Raw genomic sequence first — 15,951 nt, 5'->3', positions numbered from 1 at the left:
GAAGCAGCAACTGTCAAACCTGTTCTCTTCCTTGCCTTCCTTCTTTGCCTTTTTCCTTTCTTCTAATGCTTCCTCCTCTTCAGGGTAATAGAGAGCTTGAACTTTGGTCTCAGAAGAGGTTTGGAGGCAGCCTTTAACATCGTGGTTGAAGGCAGCCTTCATTAAGACATCCTCTGCTAACTTCTCTGAGAGAGGAAAGATTCTAGGAAACTTTCAGTTCTTCCCCTGTCAGCAGCTGTTATCTTTTCTAACTCCTTGCTATGTCCATTATGGATTTCACCATGCACAAGCGTCCTGTTTTCTGGTGTGAAAGAGGCTGCATCGCAATAAAGCAACTCTGCTTTCTCACAGGAGGCTCAAGTGACAATCGAATGCACCATCCCACAAAAGTTCCACCGCTCCATTATGGGCCCCAAAGGATCCCGGATCCAGCAGATCACCCGGGACTATGGTGTCCAGATCAAATTCCCTGACAGGGAGGAGAACCCAGGTATATCCATGGATGCATGTTCGCATGGTAGCTGGGGTGATCAAATGAGTGTAGTGTAGTGTAGCCTACACTCCATATCAGTGGAGATGTTCTACTTAAAATCTGTGGACAACCGACCCCAGGTGTTCCCTGCAGTGTCCTTGAATCTGGGCTTAGCATCAACCATGTCCTCTTGGGAAGAGGGGACAGTTTTACGAGGTAAAACCGCACACCTGAGTGTTCTGAATGTGTTTCCACCGTAGATCGCAGGTGACCTACCCCAGCAAAAAGAGCTCTACAGGCTTGCCAAGCCCTCTCCGATCTCTCATGCTCTCATTGCTGGGTGCACTGAATTCAGCATAGCTGGAGCCTGTTGGATCCTCCGGCCTAGCACCAGCCATCCTGCTGTAACATCCGCTGCTGTGCTGGTGAACTTCCCTGTTGGGGAGGAAACTGCAGGTCCTTTCCGTACAGGCAAAGGCAATGCCAGTGCTGTGCAGAGAGGTGTGGAGGAGACTGGCTCGGTGGATGTTCTTGTTCTGCTCATTCCAGGCTAAGCCATGGCAAGCTGCCTGGGCTAGGAGTAACCTCCTCCATAGCAGTCTATAGTGTCTGACCTCTTGTGGCAAAGCCCAGGCTGAGCCTGAGGATCTGGAGGGGGAGATAATGAGCGAGGAGGAGGCTCTGTGCATTTAACACGAGACTTTCCATGTTTCCAGCCCCTGTTGCAGAGCCAGCTGTGCAGGAGAATGGCGAGGAAGGTGGGGAAGGCAAGGATGGGAAGGATGCAGATCCCAGCTCTCCAAAGAAGTGCGATATCATCATCATCTCTGGCCGCAGGGAGAAGTGTGAGGCAGCAAAGGAGGCACTGCAGGTATGTGGCTTTCTAAGCCCCTTAGCCCTGTAATGTAGTGATGCCCTGATGCAAGAAGCTCACTGCAGGCTTTAGTGGTGGTAATAAAAACTACTCAGTCAAGGTTGCAATCCGGGTAGTCACTGATGCTAACTGTGGAGGTGGTCTGTACTGCTCAAGGGAAGTCCTCTGATTGCTCTGTGATTTAGCCTGGTTGCTTGAATCATAGTGCCTGACCTTGCAATTGCTAGAGCTTGTTACTTGCCATAAAAGCATGACACGCTTGTTTTATGGAGCACAGCTGGAAAGAAAGAGAGTCTGATTGAGGCTGAATCATTCTAGCTTTAGCAGACCTTGCCATGCTCTTTTAGTGATGTTGTCCAAGTCTCTGCTAGATGGAAGCCAAAGGTATGAAAACAGCCTGTCCCCAGAGGTGGGGTTTAACATTGCTTGTCTAGAAAAAAGGCTTTAACAACCAACAGGTCATCTTGGTGTTTGCAGCTTTTCTCTCTTCCTATAGAGTTTGTATCCTGACTACAAGGGAGTGTACCTCAGTTCAGCAACACGTTCTTTTGAGCAAGTATATGGCAAGCTGAAAGACAGGAGAAGTCTTTCAAGTGATAAACTGTGCTCCCTCCCCTGCAGGCTCTGGTTCCTGTCACCATTGAGGTGGAAGTTCCCTATGATCTTCACCGTTACATCATTGGCCAGAAAGGAAGTGGGATCCGCAAAATGATGGATGAGTTTGAAGTAAGTTGTTGCCCTTCCTCCCATCTCCTCTGTCCTGGAGAATCTGTGAGTGACCGTGTTTGTGGTGATGGCAGTCAGTTGCAACATACTCAGGACCTTCATGGCTTGACCGTGGAATACAGGCTCTGTAATAAGAAAATGAGATTTAGTCCCTGGCTCTGGGGCTCAGTAGGTTTCGTGCTGAAGCTGTATGATCAGTGTTGATGCTGTGAGTGCTGCACGACTTGTTTGGTGCCTACAGGGATTCCTCACCAGTGTGAGAGTTGTTTTCCTCCTAGGCCATGGGCAACAGCGCTGCTGTGCCTGCCCGTTTGGGAGAACTCCCAAGAAGCCCACAGGGACTCTTGAGGCTGATGCAGGTTGGCTGCAGACAGCGCTATTGAACGTGGGTTCATGGCTGGCACAGGGACTGCTGGGGGCTGAAGCCCTGCAGTAAAGCAATCTGATATAGATAATGGCTGAAGAAAGAGGGTTCTATTCAAAAACCATCTAGACACGGTCCCAGGCAACTGACTCTACGTAGCCCTGCTTGAGCAGGGGGGGTTGGACCAGCTGACCTCCAGAGGTCCCTTCCAACCTCAACCATTCTGTGATTCTCTGGTTCAGGCTGTCTGGGTGGGAGCTGGTTTTGGCAGCGGGGGAGATCAGCGAGATGCCAACCTGCAGTGATACAAAAGGGTAATGGCTACTTGTTACTCAGGTGAACATCCAGGTCCCTGCTCCTGAGCTGCAGTCAGATATCATCACCATCACTGGGCTGGCTACCAACCTGGACCGTGCCAAGGCCGGGCTGCTGGAAAGAGTGAAGGAGCTGCAGGCTGAACAAGAGGATCGGGTAAGGCCTGTGCCTGTCCTTCCTCCTTCCAGCCAAACAAGGCTTCAGCCTCTGGGTGTTCCTTTCAGAAGTTGCTCAGACTCCTGGAACCCCTTTCCTTTTAAGAGCACCCTTAACTGCTTTGCAGGGGTGGAGTGCTCAAAGTGGGTTACCCAAATGTAACCTGTTTAACGTGAACTGACAGGAGAGTTTTGGGATTCTACTTTAGGTAACTTTGGACTGCCCAGGGCTCTATCACACCTTTGTGTACCTTCGAGAACCTCCAGGGTGGGAACGTCACTGTGCTAGGAGTCTCTCTGTACCTCTTCTCATTGAATCCTTATCACAGCTCTGAATAAATAGGTGAGGGATGAGTTGGATGGTTGTTTGCTACTTGTAGTTTCCTGCTGAATTTGGTGAAAGCAGAAGGCTCCAGCAGACGAATGTCTTGGGTGCTCTTCTGTAGCCACGTACACTCAGACAGGACCCTGCAGAATCTGTTCTGCGCATCTCAGAAGCCAGAAGGAAGCGCTGGGACTTAGATGGACATCACTGGACCAGCCATGGCATGTTGCCTGCTGTTATATCTCACTCTGTTTCTCCTGTTCCAGGCCTTGCGAAGCTTCAAGCTGACAGTTACTGTGGATCCCAAGTATCACCCTAAAATCATTGGGCGGAAGGGAGCAGTGATCACCCAGATACGCACAGAGCATGAGGTCAACATCCAATTCCCGGACAAGGATGATGAAAGTCAGGTGAGAGGTCAGAGGGGGTGCAAGGAGGGCTGCTGGTTGTCTCTGAGCATAGGACGCACAGCATCTTCTCTACAGCTCTGACCTCCCTTTGGATAAAGCGGAGAGTAAAAGGGATTAGCAGGGCGAAGGCTTGCTCAGCTGCTTATGAGCCTGGTCTCTCACACATTTCCCTGTGCCCCAGGCCCAGGACCAGATCACCATCACTGGCTATGAGAAGAATGCCGAGGCTGCCCGGGATGCCATCATGAAGATCGTTGGCGAGCTGGAGCAGATGGTCTCTGAGGATGTGACTCTGGACCATCGTGTTCATGCACGCATCATTGGTGCACGTGGTAAAGCCATCCGCAAAATCATGGATGAGTTCAAGGTGAGCAGTGGGACAATGCTACAGGTGGGACAGGCTGGGCTGGGCCTGGGTGGCCAGTGGTGCTGCTTGCTCCTGTGCTAAGAGCTTGGTAGCAGCTTGGTGCTGGGGGCTGAATTCAGGAGCGTGAGGCTCACATCTTGCGGTCCTTGTGTCTTGTGCCTTCACAAGAAGGTTGAGCACCTTCAGCTGGAACAGGCGCAAAAGAAAAGCCAGTGCTGTCCTGCTCACCTCCAGCTCTGTCACCACAAGCATGTGCACAGAATCCCTGGGGCAGCGCACCCTGGTATGTCCTAGGCAGCTGGGCTGTCTGGACACCACACCCAGACACCAGCTGAAGTATCCCCACACGACCTGAGCTGTGAATCGCCCTTCTTCTGGGGGCCAGGCAGGGAGGACGCTGAGCTCTTGTCTTGCTGGAACACAGCCAGAAGAGGAATCTGGAAATGTGTCCTTGGTGCTCTGGGTTAGCCCTGCAAACAGCACTGAGCTCTGTCCCTCAGTGCAGTCCCTTTTAGTGGGTTTCTTGCAGATGCTGTCCTGGATGGTCTTCAAAGGGAGGAGGTGGTTATGTCAGCTACTCCAATTACTAGAAGTGGACAGTCAGGCCTGTTACTGGGGGGCTCTGGGAGGGGCCTGTGCCCAGACCCCCTCAGCTTGAGCTTAACTCAAGGAAATCCTCTGGATTTCTTTGTCTCTCCAGGCCACTGTTGATTCCCTTGACTTTGGGAATCTCGACACACTCCCAGGGCTCCAGATTTGGCAAAGTCAACCGGCTCTGGGAAGGGCAGGGACCTTTGTCCCTGACAGTATGTGGCAGTAGAAGCATGCTTTACTATAGGGGCAGTAGTGAATGTGAATCCAGAGTGATGAGGCTTCAGAGACTTGCATCTTAGACTCATAGAATCATTTAGGCTGGAAAAGACCTTTAAGATCATCATCGAATCCAACCGTAAACCTAACGCTGCCAAGTCCACCACTAAACCATGGCCCGAAGTGCCACATTTACATGTATTTTAAGTATCTCCAGGGATGGCGACCCAACCACTTCCCTGGGCAGCCTCTTCCGATGCTTGATAACCCTTTCAGTGAAGAAATTTTTCCTAATATCCAATCTAAACCTCCCCTGGCACAATTTGAGGCCGTTTCTTCTCGTCCTATCTTGGCTGGGCTCAGTTGTTGAAACAAGCTGTTTGGTTCCCAAATGAGCAGCCTTTGGTTGTGGTCCTGTCTTGTGTGGCTTCCCTGCACCCATCTGGAAGGCAAGCTGTCAGAGAGCTCAGTGGCTGTGTACGAGGTACACTAAGGCAGCTCCATAAAATGATTGTCAGCCAGGATTACTCTATTCGTGGAGGAGACAGAAAGCTTATTGTGCTTCATGCTAATGGCTTGATGGTGAAAATGTTTGCCGCGGTGTGAGGACACTGTCTGGAAATGCAGCCCTCTTCTGCTTCTGCTGGAAGTGCTGCACAGAAAGCAGTGTGCCTCTGGGCAGTGAGAACAGCAGGGGCTGCTGGAAGATGGGTTGTTACTGCAGACTGTTCTGCCTGCCTTCACAGGGGAACCGGACAGGCTTCAGGGCCAGGTATATTCCAGGGCACGCCCCAACATCTGAATTAGGGAGGTCTTAAACAGACTTGCGACAGTGAACAGATCACGGCTTTTCTTTTCTGTGAATCTAATGACGAGAATCATGAGAAGTCTGTGGCTTTTCAGATGTGCAGGTGTAAGTCCTGACCTGTTCCTTGTGTTGCAGGTGGATATTCGCTTTCCCCAGAGTGGAGCTCCTGACCCCAACTGTGTGACTGTGACAGGACTCCCTGAGAACGTGGAAGAAGCTATCGATCACATCCTGAACTTGGAGGAGGAATATGTAAGTGTTCAGCAAATCTGTGCAGGGGCTTAGCGAGGATTTCCTCTGCCATAGAGCTAGATGTCTGAAATATCTCCATGTGGTATTTTCTACCACTGCATTGGAGAACTCAAGCCCTGTACAGGTGGCAGTCAGCCCCTATCTGCAACTGTCCCTCAGACCAACTGGGCGCAGAGCCCCAGGCTGTGCTCTGCGAAGCAGAGGACTGGCTCCCCCTCCAGGAGGGGACAGTGAATAAGAATGCTGGGACACCACCAGGATGTGCATATGCTTGCCTTGCTGCACCTTGCATCAGTTAGGAGTTGGTGGCCCTCAAACGAATGCAGAAACACTCTTTGGTCATTGGTAGAACAGGCTGGTGACCTTGGATGGGTTGCAGCATGGTGAATGAGGGAGGAGGTCTGTAACACCAGTTTGAGGAACTATCAAGATCCCCCCCTAACTGGGCCGTGTCACTGCAGCTTGCAGATGTGGTGGACAACGAGGCAATGCAGGTGTATATGAAGCCCTCTTCACATGAAGAGTCCAAGGCCCCATCCAAGGGCTTTGTGGTGAGAGATGCCCCCTGGGCCACTGTCAACAACGAAAAGGTGAGTGCTGCTTCCGCTACAGGCCTGGGGGCACAGGGAGTGTGGCACCCTCTGCTGAGGACCTATTCTGAGGTCTGGCCCTCCTATCTCGGCTGGGGAAACAGAGCACTCTCCCTCCCTTGGTGGCAGAGAAAGCCGTGAAGGGCTCTCCTCCTCTTTGTGGCCCGTGCAAGTGGAGGGCAGGCCTGGGCTCTGCCTCTCCAGCTTCCAAAGCACTGCTATCTCTTTCTTCCAAACATCTTGCCCACACTTACTACCCCACTGTGGAGCTGCTGGGGAATAGGGGACCCTTACTAGAAAGTGTCCTGCCAGATCATGTTGTTTTTAGGGGTAGGGACAGGGCCCTGGGACTTCTGACTCTTCTGCTGCAGCACAGAACCAGCTCAATGTTTGCAGCTGTGTTCTGGCTGGGAGCAGTGAGCTGGGACATGTGGCAGCTGTGTCCTCAGCTGCCCCAGCGCTGCTGCAGGACTGGCCTGACCCCACCCCAGTGACCAAGTTACTGAGATTTGGCCCTCAGAGCCCTTGATCCGTCTGCCATTTGCTCCTGTCTGCACTCTCCTAGCTGTCATCTCTAGATGGCTCGACCTTCCACCCTGAGCGGTCCTAAGGACATAATGATCCTTTTCGGCCCTCACCCATTGCGTCTGCTCATGGGACATCAGAAGTGCTGCTTAGCTCAGGGGCGCACCATGCAGGTTTGCAGCAGGGCAGGAGCTTAACTTGTTCCCTTTTTGTTTGCTCTAGGCCCCTGATATGAGCAGTTCTGAAGACTTCCCCAGCTTTGGGGCTCAAGTGGCCCCCAAGACTCTTCCCTGGGGACCCAAACGATAATGACCTGGAAGCAGAAACATCTCCTCCAGCCCGCTGACCTGACACTAACCTGCCACAAATACTTCCTGTCTGAAATCTGACCCAGCGGCTGGAGCACAAGTCACTTGCCCCAAGAGGTCTCCTAATGGTGTCTGGAGTGCTAGACCCCATCCTGCTCCCCTCAGCTATCACCGTGGCTAGGACCCACCCTCATCTCTTGATGGATATTCTTTCCTCCTTTGGAACAAGACTTCCACTCAGATTCAAACACTAAATGTGCGTGTTTTTGTTAGAAACTTCATAATTGACTCAAAGTGGCTAAGATTTGCAGCTTCCCAAGCGCTAGCAGAGCAATCTGCTCTCTTGAGCATGTCTTACTAGGCATTCTCGCCTTCATTAGGAGACCTCCTTTACTGTGGCTAGGAATCTACTTCCTGTCTCATGACCTCAGGAAATAAATTTCCTTGACTTTCTAAAGCCAAAACGTTTGCCCTCTTTCCTTTGTGTTTATCCCAGGCCTTACCTTACCTTTGTAGAGTGCAATCAACTTTTTTCCTTTTAACTGCCAAAAATTCATTTAATGCTGATAGCTGACTGTGGGGAGAGCTTAAAATAATCTCAAAGGTCAGAAACTTGCTTTCTAAAGGAACAAAACCTTCAATAGACTGTAGAGGCAGCAGAGATGGAAGGGACCAGAACAATGTACGGCTGCCCTGGTCAGGCAAACATCTCCGAGTGCAGCGCGTAGCGAGTGTGCCCCTGCACCGCACCAAGCACAGCCCCAGCCTGCACGCTTGACGAGTCTTCCAGCGCGTGATGACAGACTCCGCTCCTAGTTCCCCGCGTTCCCTCGTTCACCCTTCCCAACAGCCAACAGTGTGAGCAGGCAGGCGAGCCAGCACCTGGCAATATTACCGGATGGGACAGATTTGGGTCGGCCAAGGTTGCTGCGGTGGCATGGCCCAAGAGAAGCTGGTGGGAAGTACAGCCTTGAGAAGCTGTAGTCCTCTGCTAGCACTGCAGCATCTAGGCATGAGCGGTAGGGACACCTATTACTATTGCCTTCTTTCTACCTCAAAAGTCAGTATGATGGTGGCCTCTCAGTGTGGGTGGATAAGCAGCTGTCCCAGCTCTTGCCCTGGAACTCAGAGCAGAAGCGTGGAGGAAAAGCAGGAGGAGCCTTTTGTCTCCGAGTGGCTGTGGAAGCTCCTCCAGAGGGAAGCTGAGCGCGGTGACGATGAGGCAGGCTGTGAATGAGAGATCCGTAGGACTGCTTGCTGCGCTTAAACAGGACTTGGCCCCAAGGCCGTAGGCGCAGCCTTGCTGCAGCCCTCGGCTGCAGAGGTTCTGAGCCAGGCTTCTGCTCTGACGGCGGTGGGGGGCTGACAGCGTGGTGTGTTGAGCCCTCCCCGAGGCCTCCATCGTATGGGCGGTAGAGGGTGATCCATGCTCTGTACTCTGGGCCGCTTGCGCCTAGGCCCTGCCACAGTTTGCTCGAAGGGGGCTGTGTCCAAGCTCCTCCAGCCAGTAAGAGGAAAACCACGTCTTTGTGGAGGGAGGCAGGGAGCGTGGAGTTTCTGTGTCCCCTCCTTCCCCTGCCTCATTCCTACAGAGGTTGTAGTCTGAGCCATTCCTCTATCCCAGCTGCTTCAGCTCTTGGACAAGCAGGAGTCCCTAGCCTCTCTTCTCTAGTGCTGCTTACGGAGCAAAGGCCCAAAACTCTGGCAAGCTGAGGCCAGCGTTCTTGCCTTTCCCTCTCTCCGGCAGGCCTGACATGCCGATGCTTCTCCTTCCCATGCCAGCTCTTCTTGGAAGAGGCTGCTATGCAGAAGTTGAACCAAAACCTCACAGCGCTCTCCTTAAGTTTGAGAAATGACTGAAGCTGACCACGGCCCGTTGCAGGGCACCTGGCTGCCCCCGAAGGACAGGGTGGCCTTGCCTCCAGCACGGGAGACAGGGTGGGTCAGACAGAACTAGGGTGACACCCTTGCATCTGCGTCTGTCAGAAAATGGTTATTACCCCTGTAGCTTAGGTCTGTCCTATGTCACCAAGCCTATTGCCCCCCTCTTCCTCTTTATGGCCCCCGTGCCCTCACCGGTTGCACAGCTAGGCTTGAGTTACATTTGGGGCACCACTGTCTGGGCTCGTGCCCCATAGCCCGACCCTCCACTCTAAAGAAGGTCATGAAGTGATTGTACCTAGTACTGTCCCCCCACCACCCTCCTTCCGCAGCAGACTGTGGCATGTGTCCATTTCCTCTCTTTGACGTCTTCCATATTGTACGTTTCCATAGCAATGATCCCTTGGCCTTAACTTTGGAATTTGGAGACTATATGCAAACATGTAAAAAGGCTCATGAGTATGGATGACACTGGAATTTTATAAATTCTAAAATAAAACCTGAAACAGCTTGGAGTGTCACGGATATTATTTCTACTGGTGGGTTGAGATCCAAGGCAGCCCTTTCTTGGCTGGATTTAGCCCGGTTTGAGGAGTTCCAGCTTGCACGCGTGAGCCCCTGCTGCAGCGACGCCTTTGCTGAGGCGGGACTCGCGCGGCAAGCGGCTGGGTCGAGGGAGGAGGCGAGAGCAGGGCGGGGCAGCGGCAGAGGCTGCACCCTCCTGCTCGCACCCGGGGAGGTGGTGCCGGAGACGCTGCCAGTGCCGGGGAGGGGAGGGAGGCACCAGCCATGGTCCTTCTTGCTCACCTCCTCCATAACCAGAGCCTCTCGTCTGTCTTTGCAACGGGCACTGCTGCACGACACCCACCGGCTGGGGCCAAGCTGCTGCTCTCCGACAGGCGATAGAAGCTTGCTCGCCGATAGAAACTTGGCGCAGGGGCTGCCACGTCGGAGGGTCACAGCACGCCTCTCAAGTTCACCCAGTGTCTCCATAGCTCTCCCCCGCCAACAGCAGCTCAGCCATTCCCACTGTACCGGTGCTGGCAGGAGCAAACCCTCCAGCCGTGGCTACATCCAGCACGGGTGGAGGCAGGAGAAGCAAGAGCCAGTGCAGGAGGCCATAGCCCTACCTTCGTTTGCCCCGAGTGGCAAGCGGAGCTGCGGCTGCCTTGACCCGCCGTGCAGCTGCTGTGGGCAGGCGCTGCCTGCACTGGCTGGGCACAGCCCGGGGATGCGGCGTCGCCAGCCTCCTTTAATTCGCTCCGTGCCAGGTTGTTTACGCAGCAGTGGAGTTACCTTGCGGTAACGCCAACGAGTTTGGACAAACACCCAGAGCCAGCTGCGTGCCTCCCCGCCTTTAGCAATAGCCGTCCCCAAATGCCCGTGTGCCAGCCGGGCGGGGAGGGCACGCCTGCTGCCCTGCGGCTCCAGGCTGGCCCGAGGAGGAGCTGGTCGGCAGCCCTTCAGTCCCAGCACGGAGCCATGGGCCTCAGGGCACGCTGCGGCACTCAGCTGCTGGCAAACTGCTCCGTTTCCCAGACCCTACCCGCGGCCGGATCCGTGACGCTGGCCTTGCTTCTTGTCTCCCGTCTCTCCAGAAGGACCTGAACCACAGAAGGGAGCTGCCGTTTGCACTAGTAGGAGCTGCTGCAACTCCTTACAGGGCTGCCTTCTCGCTTGCCTGTGCCTCTGCGCAAGTTTAAAGCAAAAAAGGCTTTAAAGGAGGAGGCGGAGGAGCCACAGCCCACCTTGTTCTCAGCCAGGGCCTCCTTGGCCAGGTACCGTTCACACTTCACCTTGACCTCCACGGACTCGGGAATGTCAGGTACCAGCCATGCAATCACATGTCCGATAAGGAAAACCACGTGCTGGAAGTGAGCGGGGACATGCAGGTTGGCCAAGGTGGCAGGTCCTCACCCTCCGCCCCAGCACCATGCCCTGGGCCACCCTGCAGGGCTCGGCAGCTGGTACCTCCAATACGATGATGAAGCCCAAGCGTATGGCCAGCAGCTGCCAGTAAGTCAAGGTCAAGTTGCCATCCCGGTCCCTAAATGCTGTGTATCTGTGGGAGTAAAGTCCAGTTGTTACTGCCTCTGTGCGCTTCACGGCGGGCATCACCATTGCGCGTTGCTGCGGGAGCTCTCTAATCACGGCTCCCAGCTCCCTCCCAGCAGCAAAACCAGCCTTTGGCCAGTCTCAGCTGGGACCCCAGCGGCTGCAGGTAGCCCGGCCCTGGGAGACCTTCTCCTTTGCAAAAGCACCTCCCTCCACGACTGGAGAGCTTTTGCTCCAGCCCTGGGTCAGGCCGGGCAAACAACCCTCCACATCACCCCATGCACAGGCACATTTGGCACAGCCTGGGATGAATGAGGGCCCCGAGGACTTCAGGAAAGTGGGTGGACAACCTGGACCTGGCTAAAGGCCACTGTGCTAAACAAAACGTTTGCTGTGGTGGTGGCAGAGAAAAGCAAATCCAAGCCTAAGTAAACAAGGAGAGGAGCCAGACGAGGCGGGAGGGAGGCTCCCACCTGCACGTGGTGTTGCTCTGCTGGACGAAGGCCCATGGTGCATATGCCAAGGTGAAGTTCACATAGCCGCGCAGGCTGCTGTCGTGGACGTTACTCGTAGTACACGCGGGGCAGGAAATCAGAGGTGAAGGCAATGAGGAAGGCCTAGGAGCAGGGAGATGTGCTGCAGCAGGTCCTGCAGCCAGGAGACGCCCCAGCCCCACCAGCAGGACCTCCTCCGCACCCTGTGCTCCTGAGGTGGCTTTCGACCTCTCCTTGCCCTCAGCCAGACACAGACGCCGCTTGGTCTTAGACAGCAGCTCGCTGCTTATGGTGCTGTGTCCTGCTCTCCCCCCTCAGTTAAACCCAAGCAGAGCTGCATGCCCCACAGGGTGATGGCTTTCCACCACCCATGGCTGGAGCTGTGACTTCTGCAAAGGGGCACCCACTCCAGGCACTGCAGCTCCTCTCGTCACTCAGCACCCTGCAGCAGCCAAACAAGTTTTTTCCCCCTAATTCCCCTACACCGCTTGCAGCCCCCTCACCACCCGCCTGCCTGCCCGGTGTAGATTGGTGATGACGGCCAGGTGAGCGATGGCCTCCAGGATGGAGAGCCAGATGCCGATGCCCTGCGCCCGCTCAGCCACGGGCCGACGGTAGTCACAGACAAACTTGCGGGCACCCAGGTGGATCTCCACCCAGTTGTTGAGCAGGGCGAAGAGTGGTGCCAGGGGACGGGCTGCCACAAAGATGGTGATGAAGCCGACCTGCAGGACTGGGAGGAAGAGGAGGAGGAGGAGTGGGGAGGGACAGGCTGAGAGACGGCAGTGGCAGCTGCAGCATCTCCCAGATCTATCTCGCGGGGAGCGGGGCAGCCCTTCTCCCTCCAGCACCCATGGACTGCTCGGGGCGAAAGCTCCCGCAGCTGATTCCTTGCTCCGTGGAGTTCCTGCAGCTCCTGCCCCTCCCCATCGGCTTTCTCTCTCCCACCCCAAGGCCAGTCCTTACCCATCTCCAGGTACTCATCAAACAGCCCCTGGAACACCAGCAGCTGGTGATCCATCACCCAGGGCGCCTGCTCCACCAGGACCGACTCCCCCTCCTCACCCGCCTTCTTGGTGGAGAGGAGCTTGTGCTCGTGCCACCAGCACTTCAGCTTCCCGGGGAGATGAGAGGGGCCGTGTCCACCGCTGCAGCCAGCCGGCACCGCTCAACGCCCCCTCGGCAAAGCCCCGAACTTTCTGCGCTGCGCAGGCTCAGGGGTGCGCGATGGCCCTGGTGAGCCACGGCGTACTCATGGGATGGCCGCCTCCTGCACGTTGTTGATGATCTGCTTCCCCACCGTGATGACCAGCAGCTCCTGTGCCAGCTCGATGAAGCACCCACCTGGGCTGCACTGCAGGGAGAGAGGGGCCCTCATCCTGCCGGGGCCGGCACACAGGGCCGGGAGGGCCCCGAGCGCGGGAAGGCAGCCCTGCAGCATGCGCTGGCTGCGGCGGCAGGCACGGTGTCTCTCCCACCCGGCACTCACCTCCTCGTTGCGGACCCCCAGAAAGCTCGGGTAGTTCCCAGGGTAGCCAACAACCCTGCAGGAGCCGCAGCAGAGCCGTGAGTGGGGATCCCAGGTGCTGAGCCCAGGGATGCGTCCGGAGCGACCCCGGGGAAGGAAGGGCTTTTTCTGGTCCACCCTGCACCTTCTTGTCCCTCACCAAGGGGGACAAAAGGGCTGGTGGAGGGTGCCTCTGATGGAGATGGGCCCCCAGTCCCAGGCTGGGACCAGCTGCACCAGTTAGCCCACAGCAGGCTGGCACTGCCCTCATTCCCAGGCGCCCCGTGGCTCCTGCTCTGTGGTGGGACTGTCCCCCCCCCGCCCCCCGCAGTGCTCCTTGCCCGTGATGGCAGCAGCAAAGCCCGGAGGCTGCGGGGGCTGCAGGAGATGGGGATGACCCCTGCTCACCCCAAAGGCCTTCCTTGCCCTTGAAGACGGCGATGTAAACGGGAGAGGAGTAGAAGGTGACAAACTGGAAGACGAACACTTTGAAGGTGAAGGCGTCCTCGTACTTGGTCTGGGTGCGATGCACCTCTGCCAGGGGGAAGCACGGGGACATGGCCCTACTCCAGCATGCGCTTCCACATCATCGCAGAAGTTACCCCACATCGCTCGACGCTGACCAACCCCCCACAGCCCGGGGTCCCCAAACCTGCTGGAGCTCCTCGGCGTAGTAGCAGAGCACGCTCCAGGGCGCGCTCAGCAGCAGGTAACGCACTACCTTCTTCTCCACGCGAGTCGTGCTGTTGCGAGAAGAGGACCCCAGCAGAGATGAGGCTGCTGGCACCAGTACAGGTCCTTGCAGGAGGCACCGGGGTGACTCTGCGCTCCTCGAAAAGGCCAAGTCCCTTCTGGGAAGATGGCTCTGCAACCACACTGTGACAACGCACCGGGCACCTGGTGAACCGCACGAGGCAACCAGCAAGAGACCCGCACAACAAGATGAAGACACGCCTGGGACCACAGTGAATGTGCAGTCAGTCATGCTGGGAGGACGTGTTGGGGGCCTGGAAAACCAGGAATATGCTCAGGAATCGGGGTGGAGCCCTGCTGAGCCAGGCAGAGGCACGGATGCCAACCTCCACCCAATTCCCTTTCAGCATCTCAGTCCCCCGGGCACCTTCAGCCAACCACCTCTAAACTTCCACGCCTTGGGCCAAATTCTAGCTTTGTTTACACCCTTTGCAATTCTTACCAAGTCAAAGGGGTTGCTAGTCAGTGCCAAATTTCGCTTGGTTTGGGTCCTGTGACCTTTCAAAGCCCGCGTCAGACTAGCCAGGAGGGCTGGGGTGATGCATGCAAAGCGCAAAATCTCCCCGAGGAAACACACCCATGTCCTGAAAAGCTCTGGGCTGATCTACCCCCTAAAAAGTGTCCATCACACCCAGAAGTCCTTTTCACATCTGGAGCACATGGGCACGCACCTCTGCCGAGCAAGCGACTCCAGACCTAGCTCTCCAGCTCCTTCGGGCGCAGTATCTGGTCATCGCTCCCAGCGGACAGCGATAAAAACCACCTCAGCTGGTCCCCACGACAGCCCAAGGAACAGGCATCTCCGAGCCCTGCTTTGGAGCTGGGGAAGCAGCGGCAAGGGCGGGCACCGACCGGGAAGCTGGATGAAGGCACAGGGGGCTGCCGCATCCCACCCCGCTCCTGCAGCTCCCAGCCAGATCCTGGCCCCGGCAGGACCCCAAACGCGCAGCTCTTCTACCATACCTGCTGTCAGGGCCCCTGCTCTGTTTGTTCCTCCCGAGGCGCTGGATCCAAGCACCGGCACGGCACAGGGCAAAGGAGTCCTCCCGCGCTACCGCAGCTCTTCTTCTCCTCCGGTGGGGAGAGAGTGGGAGGTGCCACCCCATTGCCCTAACCCAGCGGTTGACGGCTGCTTCCCACCTTGGGAAACGCCAGGCTCCCTGCCTCAGACGGAGGGAGCTCGGGGGGGAGGAGGAGGGGAGAACGGGTTTGCAAGCTCCTTCCTCGGAGCAGCCTGGAGCGGGCCCTGCCTTTGTCTGAGCTGGAGGTGGGGACCTGAACGGCCCTGACCAAACAGGGTTCAGGGGAGCTCTGGGCCATGCGCGCATGGAGAGGCAGTGACGGGCAGCAGGTCCCCCCCGCACCGTGGAGGGTCTGGTGCCTGGCCAAGGCACAAGGATTTTGGGGTACCAGGGAAACTTTAAGCACCATGCTCACCTCCCACCCGCAAGAGAAAAGTTTCTGCTGGTTTTTGCAGCTCTGGGGAGGGAAGAGGAAAAACCCAGCCCTGGTTTGCCTCCCAGGTGCTGCCAACAAAGGGGCACGCTGCCAGCCAGCAGCCCAGGGGACAACGTGGCATGCAGCGGTGATGGCCACGAGGCAGCCGAGACGCTGCTTTTACAGTCCCCAGGACGAGCTTGTGGAGCCATGGGGGGGCTCAAAGCAACTCATCCCACCACACACACACCCCTGCGGCAGGATGAGGTGAATCACCCCGGTTCAGCAGCATGGCAGGGTGCAGCTCCCGTGCAGCTCCCTCCAGCCAAGTCCGGCGTCACCCCACCGCCTCCAGCGGCTTCCGTGGCATCACACGCCGTGGCAGAGCTGCGCCAGATGAGCAAAAGCAACACAGCCCGCGAAGGGAACCTCCAAAAGCTTCCACTGGGCCACGCTGTCCTGGTTAATACTACTGGTGTCCTGCTGAAGAAGAAGGGATTCACCCCACTCTTTCAAAGACTCA

General features: G+C 56.2%; 2 protein-coding genes across 5 annotated transcripts in view; one reads left to right on the top strand and one right to left on the bottom strand.

Moving 5' to 3' along the window:
- Nucleotides 1-7,765, top strand: part of HDLBP (high density lipoprotein binding protein) — a 39,618-nt gene extending 31,853 nt beyond the window's left edge. For all 4 annotated transcript variants that reach the window (XM_075157731.1, XM_075157733.1, XM_075157732.1 and 1 more), the window contains exons 20-28: nucleotides 352-490; nucleotides 1,189-1,343; nucleotides 1,968-2,072; nucleotides 2,773-2,907; nucleotides 3,498-3,641; nucleotides 3,823-4,008; nucleotides 5,762-5,878; nucleotides 6,340-6,468; nucleotides 7,216-7,765. In XM_075157731.1, the coding sequence (XP_075013832.1) occupies nucleotides 352-490; nucleotides 1,189-1,343; nucleotides 1,968-2,072; nucleotides 2,773-2,907; nucleotides 3,498-3,641; nucleotides 3,823-4,008; nucleotides 5,762-5,878; nucleotides 6,340-6,468; nucleotides 7,216-7,302 (1,197 nt within the window). In that variant the 3' untranslated portion in view covers nucleotides 7,303-7,765. The remainder of the gene's footprint in view (nucleotides 1-351; nucleotides 491-1,188; nucleotides 1,344-1,967; nucleotides 2,073-2,772; nucleotides 2,908-3,497; nucleotides 3,642-3,822; nucleotides 4,009-5,761; nucleotides 5,879-6,339; nucleotides 6,469-7,215) is intronic.
- Nucleotides 7,766-9,985: 2,220 nt separating this feature from the next.
- On the bottom strand, nucleotides 9,986-13,797 carry ANO7 (anoctamin 7). Its single transcript, XM_075157684.1, is given in 9 exon segments — nucleotides 9,986-11,050; nucleotides 11,154-11,244; nucleotides 11,711-11,806; nucleotides 11,808-11,854; nucleotides 12,238-12,464; nucleotides 12,698-12,845; nucleotides 12,984-13,085; nucleotides 13,221-13,279; nucleotides 13,665-13,797. Coding segments are annotated over 9 exon segments (1,137 nt in total). The 3' UTR covers nucleotides 9,986-10,816.
- Between the last annotated feature and the right edge of the window lie 2,154 nt (nucleotides 13,798-15,951).

This window comes from Calonectris borealis, chromosome 9 (assembly GCF_964195595.1).
Source record: "Calonectris borealis chromosome 9, bCalBor7.hap1.2, whole genome shotgun sequence".
NCBI classification, from domain to species: Eukaryota; Metazoa; Chordata; class Aves; order Procellariiformes; family Procellariidae; genus Calonectris; species Calonectris borealis.
Note: the sequence above shows the minus strand (reverse complement) of the source record. Positions and strands in the feature narration are given on the sequence as shown.